General features: G+C 41.4%; 1 protein-coding gene across 4 annotated transcripts; it reads left to right on the forward strand.

Moving 5' to 3' along the window:
* The first annotated feature begins 820 nt into the window (after nucleotides 1-820).
* Nucleotides 821-4262, forward strand: LOC148009581 (uncharacterized). Of its 4 annotated transcripts, XM_087672803.1 has the most exons (6): nucleotides 843-923; nucleotides 1017-1039; nucleotides 1112-2541; nucleotides 2754-2946; nucleotides 3032-3745; nucleotides 3862-4262. In XM_087672803.1, exons 4-6 carry the CDS (start codon nucleotides 2803-2805, stop codon nucleotides 4003-4005), a joined length of 1002 nt encoding a protein of 333 aa, XP_087528929.1. In that variant the 5' UTR covers nucleotides 843-923; nucleotides 1017-1039; nucleotides 1112-2541; nucleotides 2754-2802; the 3' UTR covers nucleotides 4006-4262. The 4 variants fall into 4 exon arrangements, with proteins under 4 accessions (XP_087528930.1, XP_087528928.1, XP_087528931.1 ...); XM_087672804.1 differs by lacking the exon at nucleotides 1017-1039 and having other exon boundaries at nucleotides 821-923; nucleotides 2418-2541; XM_087672802.1 differs by having other exon boundaries at nucleotides 834-2346; nucleotides 2418-2541.
* The last annotated feature ends 5005 nt before the right edge of the window (nucleotides 4263-9267 follow it).

Genomic DNA, 9267 nt, shown 5'->3' on the forward strand with positions numbered 1-9267 from the left:
TTTTACAGTTTTGGGGTTGTTGGCACATATGGTCTATGAGGAATGCATTATTGTTTATTCTTCTTGAAGACTACAGAGTTATATAGCCTGTTTGAGAGGCCTTCTTCATTGGCAACTCAACAGGATTGAGTTGGCAAATATCTCCCTTGACATGATTTGCTTTCTTGGCACATTGTAGTTTTTTGCTCCTCCCATATGGGCCATCTAGTCTCTTGTACTTTCGGTCATGCTATATCTTTGTACTCTTGTGGTAGTTTCATATTACTTGAGTTATAGCTTGTTAGTTTTGAATATTTTGTATTAAAAATTCCCTCTTATTTCCAAGAAGAGCTTCCAACACTACTTTAATTCCCAAAAGCAAGTGTTGCTTTTCTTTTTCTTTCTCAAGATTTTAGGTTTGAAGAAGAGTTTAAATTTATACATGATCTTACGCTGAACTAAATTAGTTCTTAATTGGATAAACTAGGACTAATATTTGAAAGGCAAGTCACCATGCAACCGCACCATTTTTTGTAAAATTTTTTGCCAAATAGGTATATATTTTAATAGGATTTCGCTCAAACACCATCTCAAAGGATGGGAAGTGCTTCTAAGACCGAGTGGAGTAGTAGGGAGAAATTGATATTGTGATTAGTTGGAACTCCCACACGCACCTCGACCAATTGGGCAACAACTCATTGACATGCGACTACACCATTGTAGAAGCATATGTGGGTGCTAAAAAATCATAAATATTACATGCGAGAATGTGGATGTAGCTCATGGGTGTTACCAAGTAGAAAAATTACATTGCTGTATATATATATATAAAACTTCGGAGGTAGAACGTCGCGGAAGAAGGAGGATAATCAGAAACAAGAAGTGGGCGTTGCGTTTCCACATGCTTCGATCAGCTAACTGGTTATCGACAGATTGCAATTAAGGTTTGATTAGCTTTAATCATGCATGCCTACACTCTCTCTATAAGCATCATATAAATACTCAAGAATTGTATATGCTGCTGGGCTTCCGTTTAGGTTGATTGATCAGCGCTAGACTGGTAATGATTGTTTTTGCATGCATGGAGCTTACGCGATCATGGAATTATGCAATGATCATCTCAGTGTTTCAGATGTTGATCCTGTCGTCAAAGTTCAAAAGCTAAAACAGAAGTACTCTGTATTATAAATGGTGGCTGCCTGATTCCACAAGAGGTAACTCACATTTTCCCATGTGAGAAGTGGGGCTCTTTTCTTTTCTTTTCTTTTTCTCTATAGTCTTCAACATTATGAGGTTCTGCGCATAGAGGTGCCCTTGGGGTAAGTGGACTGTCGGCCCCTTCTATTTCTCTGGAGTGGTCAACATCATGAGAACCTCAGGAGACACCGCATACCTAGTTATATAATGTTCAACAACTGCATGAGCTTCTTCTCGCAAGGCACCGCAGACCTAGCTAGGTGCACTTGGGGACATGGGGCTGTTGGCTGCTTCGTTTTCTCCATGGCGCTCAATATCACGAGCTTGTGCATGGAAGGCACCACATACCTAGCTAGGTTTGCTTGGGGACAAGGGGCTGGGGACTGCCGGCTGCCGGCCCTTTCTTTTTTGCTATAGTGTTCATCATCATGAGCTTAGAAGCTCAGGAGGCATCACATACCTAACCAGGTGTGGTGGTTTGGGTGGGCAGGGCCCCACCTCAGGCTGGCAACCCCCTGCCCCCAACTGCACCTGGCTAGGTATGCTGTCCCTTCCTTCCAAAAGCTCTTGATGTTGTTGTAATTCACAATGTGGAAATTATTGTGTGAATTTATCCAAAACTTCTTGTGTACTAAAGAACTTGTTGTTCAGTACATTCAATTTTCAGTCAACTTTCTTATTCATGTTAACATCCTGTTATCAAGTTGCTCTTTTGTCTGTTCATCCTTGTGCATGTATCCTTGTTTTGGAGGTACCAATTATTTTTACGATCCCAGTTGTTGATTCAGGCCTGAAGCTGTTACTCCAATTATCTCAGAACTTGCACATTCACAGCTTTTACATGCATTGATATAGAGAAAGAAATAGTGCAATGGCAGATGAACAGAATTCATTGGTGTCTACCAACAAGGTGGGCCAAAAAGATGTCAACGGTGATAGCAAAAACAATAAAGCAGGCTGCAAACCAGTTGCCCATTCAGAATCAATTCCTATTTTGGGTTTCTGTCTTAAAAGGCTGTTGAAAAGGATATCACCTTATAGAGCTCCATCCCCAGCTAGCTCTTGTCAAATGGGAAATTCAGCAACTCAACCTCAGATTTTTCATGAATGGGTGCGGTGTGATAGATGTGGAATGGTACCTATTGTGGGTTGTCGCTATAAATCACGAGTGTAAGTGTTTTGGTAGACTTCAGTTTCATCATGTCTCTTTTTGAACCATTAACTTAGTCATGATTCTCCAGGGAGGATGATTATGACCTGTGTGCAAACTGCTTCTCTGAGATTGAGGTAGAAAAGGACTACTACAGATTAGCCCTGGCTTTGCCACACACAGTCGATCATCAATACCCTATTTTATCAAGATTGGTAATTGTTCTATCAATATTTGCTCAGGCATGGAGTTCTTTCATTGTCAAGGTTGCTTCTCACAGAAGTTCATGCTTTCTCAGATGTTTTTAATTGGTCATCATGGAGGATGCTCTTTAATGAAACACCATCATTGTCATGCTGATTGGTTATTTTGATTCAATTCTTTTCAGTGTTGTGGTAATTGGTTGTTTTGATTCAATGGTTTTCAGTCTAGCAAGTGTCTGGATTCTGAGGTCATACTAGATATAAGCATCCCGGATGGGTACAGAAGTTGAAGCAGGCACTTCTTTTCTGAAAGTCTGGCGAGTAAGGAATGTGGGTAGCCTTATATGGCCTCAGAAAATACAGCTTGTCCCTGTACAAGGTGATATACTCAGTTTCAACAAAACTGTTGATCTAGAGGTATCCACTAAGCAGATGTTGTTGTAGTCGATTCAATTTCTTTCGCAAATATAACCTCATAGTTGATGGTTTTTGCACATTACAGATACCTGCAGATGGTCTGCCACCCGGGCAGGAGATAAACATTTTGTTGAGACTTATGGCCCCTGTGGTTACAGGCTGTTGTGTAGGGCATTGGCGTCTGATGGCATCTGGACAGAGGTTTGGTGAAAGAATGTGGGTTGTTGTGCTGGTTGTTGACAATCATGAAGAATTAGCAGAATGCCATGATATGACTAAGACACCATGTGGTTTGAGGACTGTGGTCCAAGATGCAAGCTCCATAGATGAGCAATGGGAGTGTATGGATGCTAGTGCAGTCGGAAGACTCATGCACGTAAACAATTCACAGGTGCTGTGTGCTGCCCCAGCTTTCTTGCAAGATGGAGAGCCTATAAGTGATCAAGAAGTGTATCGTTCTGGCCATGTGGAAGATGATCTTGACTTCCTTCCTTTGGCAGCTCTTCGTGTCAGGGAAACGTGCAAGCAACAGGCTGAGAGAACTGATGAGTTGGAAGGATTTTCATGGGTGGAGAGTACTGAACTTGACAAGCAACAGCCTGAGGGGTGTCTTGTAAAAACAAGAGTGCTTGAGGCTCTACAGAAAATTAGCCCAGATAAGCTACAAATGATGAGTGTAGGCCAGAAGGAAATGTATGCTGAGTTAATGAAGGACACACCTGACAATGCTCAGCAGTTGCTTGAGAAACTTGAAAGTCTTGCTGGATGGGAACATGTTCTGAGGGATATCGAGTGCTTGGTAATTTCTCTTGGCTCAATTTTTATTCATGTTTCTGTTTTGGGTCTTAAATTTGGTGTCTCAATCATCGTTTTGTGCTTTGGAATATAAAGAGCTAGTTGTTTGTGCTATGCTAGGGCTTTCATGACATGGCATTGAACACTGTCTTGTTGGTTAAGCACAAGGGATGCATCAGTCATGTGGTGAAGGAATTAGTGGACCTGGAAAAGCAAAATTTAGCTGACAAGAGGAAAGAGAGATCTGGAAGAGGGCAGCCTTGAGGATGTTGCTGCTTAACTCATAAGCTTGCAGACATCTGCAGGTTATTAGTGATGTGACCAAATGCTATGAATACTCTTTAAATCCTCTGAGCACTCAAGCATCTGAGTCATGCCTGGTGTTGTCACATCTCCTCTCTCAATTGAGATGACAAAGTTTTGTTTTGATTCAGTGTGTTTTAGTGAATTAGTTTCTTAGAAAGTGAACTTGCCTTAAAAGTGCTTGTTTAGTAGCGATGTAAAGGATGCAGAATGAACAAGGTGATAAAAAAGTAAAGAGTGTGCAAGTGCACTTGAGCATGGCCTTTTTGAGGGTGGCTTTTTAAATAAAATTTTGCTAGATGCTTGTGGAGCCCCGAGAGGAACACCAAGGAAAAGGGAATTCTCTTGCAAGAAAATCTATCTTGTAACATCAACAAGCTTGTTTATCATGTTTCATATCATCACAATGAAGAAAAGAACACCAGGCACAACAAATCTTCATGCAGCATCATGTAAATCTCCCACGGTTTTTAATAGAATCAACCATATTCTTCAACATCCTCATAAAATCCATCAATATCACAAAGAAAACAAAGAAGTACACCATCTTTGAATGGAAATACATCACATAGTATTCATCTTCAATATCTTCATAGTCTTCTCTCTCAATCTCTCATATACAATCACTTTGTTTCAGTAGAATTGGCTATCTCTGACTCTCTCTCACACACTCCATCAATCATACATCATATCCTCACTACAATCTCTCAAAAAATTACTCTCAATAATCACTCTTAGGTCGTGGATACCCCTCCCAAGAGGTATGTTTGATATGAAGAGTCACCAGAGCCACTACAGTGTCTCTTCACAGCTCATTACTGTCACTTCACTCTAGTCTTCTCTTGAGTCTTCAACAGCTACTTCTTCCACTTCTTTCAGCTCTTTTGCACTTGTATTCACCTCTTTCCAAGGCTAGAAAACTTTCCTCAAAGTCACACATACATTCCACAGAACACTTACAGAACAGTCTACAGAACAGTACCAGAACAGTTACAGTACAGAGACAGAACAGAAACAGAACAGAAACAGAAGCTCTACAGAAGACCTACAGAAGGTTACAGAAGGTCATCAAAACTACATAACTCACTCTCAAACCATTCAAAACTCTCACAAACCATTCACTAAGCTTTCACAATATCTCATTCTTCATCAATCCATACTCCATCCCTCCTTACAGAAGACAATCAGAACAAAAACAGACCAAAACAGAACAAAACAGAAGGTATACAGAACCATTCAGAACCTATCAGAACATCACAGAACCATCAACAAACATCATGATCTTCCAAAACACAATCAATATCATCCAAAACACTCTCAATCCACTTCCAAATCAATCAATCATCCCATAAAATCAACCATTCAGCTCTCAAAAACAACAAAAATCAGCCAAAAAACAAGTCATTTCAACACTCAACATATCCCCACACTTAATAAGGAAGCGTCCTCGCGACCCAGGAAAAAGGTAATACAAGTTCATTTAAAAGCTTCACTTTGATCTTCAATATCTTCATACAAAGAATCCATCCACCACGACCCCAACTTATAACCTGTTTCTGATATAAAAATACAAAGAAAGGAAAACCCTTTTTACAGTAACACTTCTTATCAAACTAAAAATCACCACAAATTTGTAAAGGATATAAGAGTTTGATTCTTCTTCTTCTGCATCAGCTTCAACTCTCCAACCACGACCCCAACTTTTCAAATCTCCAAAACATAGCTCGTACACAAGATCCAATAGGAAACCACCACGTTCGTTTGACATACATGATCTCACAACACAAACACTAATACACAACTCAACCATCTGAATGACTTCTTCAAAAAGAAGAGTTTGGCATTAAAAAGCTTGCACCATACATTGGAAAGGCATCAATGAAGATGATCCCTCTTAAAAGATTGATGTTGTCTGAATCGATCCATAGATAAGGATTCATCTACAAAGTTTTTAGGAGGATTTTGGAAAAATTGGAGACAACACATCCTTTCCAACAGGACTAGGTATCTGCTAGGCAAACAAAGGGCATGAAAATACAATATCTCCAACTGTTGAGAATCAATGCTAACATTGACATTCATGCACAACTTTGGGATAGGCTTTGAATCAGTATGAGAATGCCTATGCATATACGCCAGATACCAAGCAAAGTGAGCAGTTAATCTCACTGAGGGATCTGCAGACTGTGAATATTGTTGGGCAAAATGAACATAGTTTTGATAAGCTTGACTTGAAACTGTCCATTCCCCTGGAATTATTGGCCAATTAATCTGCGGTCCTGTAAGGCAATCTTCCGAACTCCATCCCCTTCTTCTGGAAATCTGAGTATCAAAACCAGCACAGTCACTAACCAACTGAGGTGGTTGAGATATGGAAGTGCTAGGAGAGGGTAATGGAATAAGAGAAAGTGGATGTAGGGAAGGATATGAAAAATCATAAAAGGAAGAAAAGGTTAAAGAAGGAGTGGCAGAAATTTGTAAGGAATCACTAAGGAAATGTGTTAATTGATAAATAGGAAACGTGGAGGGTACATTTATGAGGGGTGAAGGACAGGGTGGAGAAGGGGAAAATACCCTATCCTCAATAAAGGAACAGTAAGTGAAAATAGGAATTTGAGGGGAAGATGAAGGTTGGAAAAGAAGTGGTAAAATTACTGTGGAATGAGTTTGACAAAGGGAGAAATATATAGCATAACGGTGAGCCAATTGTTGGTAATAAAGGAGGGTAGGAACAGAAGGTCCCAAAAGAGATCGTCTCTGATAGGCATCAAAGAAAGTAGCATCAAATGGATTATGTTTGGAAAGATAGGTTAAGAGATCCATCCTCAGTTGGTTAGTACTCTGTACAAAGGTAGGAGCTGTGTTTTGTCTTTGATTTAGGACCACTGACTCAATCATAGGATGCCACGAACTATCCTGACAATCAGCCACTTTGGAGGAATAACTATGAAACATATCAGCTATGCGCAACTCCAAATGATTGACATAGAGAACAGCCTGTAAAACCACATCCCCCACATACCATGCCATATCTACCTCATCTGGAATTAACAAATCTCCTCGGAGATACATGTATGACATCAGCATGGTGTCTGGCGTGACAGAATCTTCAAAGAGCATTCTGACTACCTCTGTCAACAACTCAGCAGACCAAGCCCCACTCCAGCCATCCTCTGGAAAAGGTAAATCCATCGTGGAAAGCTTCATATAGAAGACCAGCTTCTGTAAATGGTAGTGGACAAAGAAAGAATGGTCTGGTAGGATATAGTCCTGAAATTGCTCAAAGGTAGACCATAATAAGTCCATTCTGGACTGCAATCTTTCCACTTTGTCTTGGAATAAAGGGCACAAAGTAGCCTGTCTCTGTAATGCAGCCAAGTCCGGCTGTGAAAGATAAGGAATTAATGGAACAGGAGGGCTTGGAGGAACAGAGCGGGACTTTGCAAGCTGATCCTGCAACTGTTGGATTTGGGAGGCTTGGTTGGCCACTGTGTCATTAGCCATTTGTAAAGCGAAAAGCTTGTCATCTAATTGAACTTGGAATTCTTTCGCTTCGTTGGACATCCTCTCCGTCTCTGCTGAAAGGCTAGTAACCTGTGACTGAGCCTCGAATAACTGAGTCTTTAATGAAGAAATCTCATCACTCTGAGTGGCAACCAGTTGGGTTTGCTGTTCCATTTGCTTGAATAGATCTGCTAGGGTATCCTTAGTAGAAGCTAATTCAGATGTTGCCTTATGCAACTGGTCTTTGGACTGCATGAGCTCCTCATAGAAAGATGCGTACAGCTGTTGAACACAGGCTGTCACGGACAACTCAATGGAACTTTGAATATCCTTGCAGAGGAAAGGAATGGCATCTCCTGAAACGAGACTGTTTAAGGAAGGAACGGAGATCTCCAAGGATCCTTCGCTATGTGCCCTGAATAGGTTATTGCAAGTGAGAAACCCAGGGAGGTCACTGCCAGAAGTAGCAGGGATAGGTACTGAGGGAAGTACAGCAGGGGCTTTATCCGCTACCCTCTTCAAGCGTTTGCGCTGTATAACCAGGGGAGGCGGAGAATCATCATCCTCAATGTCAATAGGTGCGGACTCTTCTGAAGGTGGAGGAGGAGGTACTGGATCTGATGCTGGAGGTAGAGGCACAGTCTTCTGTAAACCTGAATAGGTCAAGAAGGCAGACAAATAGGATCCATAGGTAACATTGGTAACATTACCCCTCGTGACTTTAACGAAATGCTGATCCATCTTAGTAAGGAGGTATGTGCTCCAATCAATGGCAACTCCTTTTAGCACCATCCTGGAAGCTGTGAAAAGCTCTTTGGACAAATAGTGGGATGGCGTTTTGGCAGGCATGAACCTGTCCTGAAGGAACTAGCACATCGTCTTCCAGACGGGATCAGTGATCATAGAAAACGAAACTCCTGAAGAGTTTATCACTTTCTTAACATCAAGGACCTCCCGTGTCTGCTTCTGCAATAGTTTGAGAATCTCTTCATTAGAGAAGAGCTGTCGAGTGGTCACAAAAGGTTCTCCTTTGGAGGGTAAGGACAAAGCCTTCCCTAAGCCTCGAGACGTCAATGTCATAGACATGCCTTGGACTACTCCTGTCTTCTTGCTGTAAGAGGCCAGGAACTCATCACATACGGACGGATCCTCTGGAAGTAATGGAAAAGGAGTGGCCACAAAAGCAGCAAGTCCTGCCTTCGTGAGGGGCTCAAAAGTAAGTAGGGACGAGTAATCCCTACTAACTAGTGGGACGTATTGAATAGGGGGAGGAGCATGAGAAGGCGCCATTCAGATGGTTACACACACACCACAAACACAGACAATCAAGGTGAATGCCTGCAAACCACCAGACAAAAAAACCAAGGATAAGAGAATTACCAAATAAAACGTGACACGACCTACTAACCCCAAGCAAACCACATCCTAGAAAAAATTTGACATGACCTCGAGACAAATGCGACCGAAAGCTTCATGCGATGCATCAAACAAACACCCTGAACCCCGTATCAGGCAACAAAAGAAAAAAAACTACATACCGTACCCGTAACCGTAACTAAGGCATGAAATCAAAACCATACCATATCCGACACATATCAATACGACATCTGTGATAGAACCAAGATTGGACCATGGAAAACAACACTAAGAACTGCGTATACCCATCCCACGAAACGGTTCATTAAAAAAAGGGATTAAGTGCAGTGAGGGGGGGATTAT

The sequence above is a fragment of the Lygodium microphyllum genome, chromosome 30 (assembly GCF_053477565.2).
Source record: "Lygodium microphyllum isolate KBCC chromosome 30, Lygodium_microphyllum_v1.1.10, whole genome shotgun sequence".
Classification (NCBI taxonomy): Eukaryota; Viridiplantae; Streptophyta; class Polypodiopsida; order Schizaeales; family Lygodiaceae; genus Lygodium; species Lygodium microphyllum.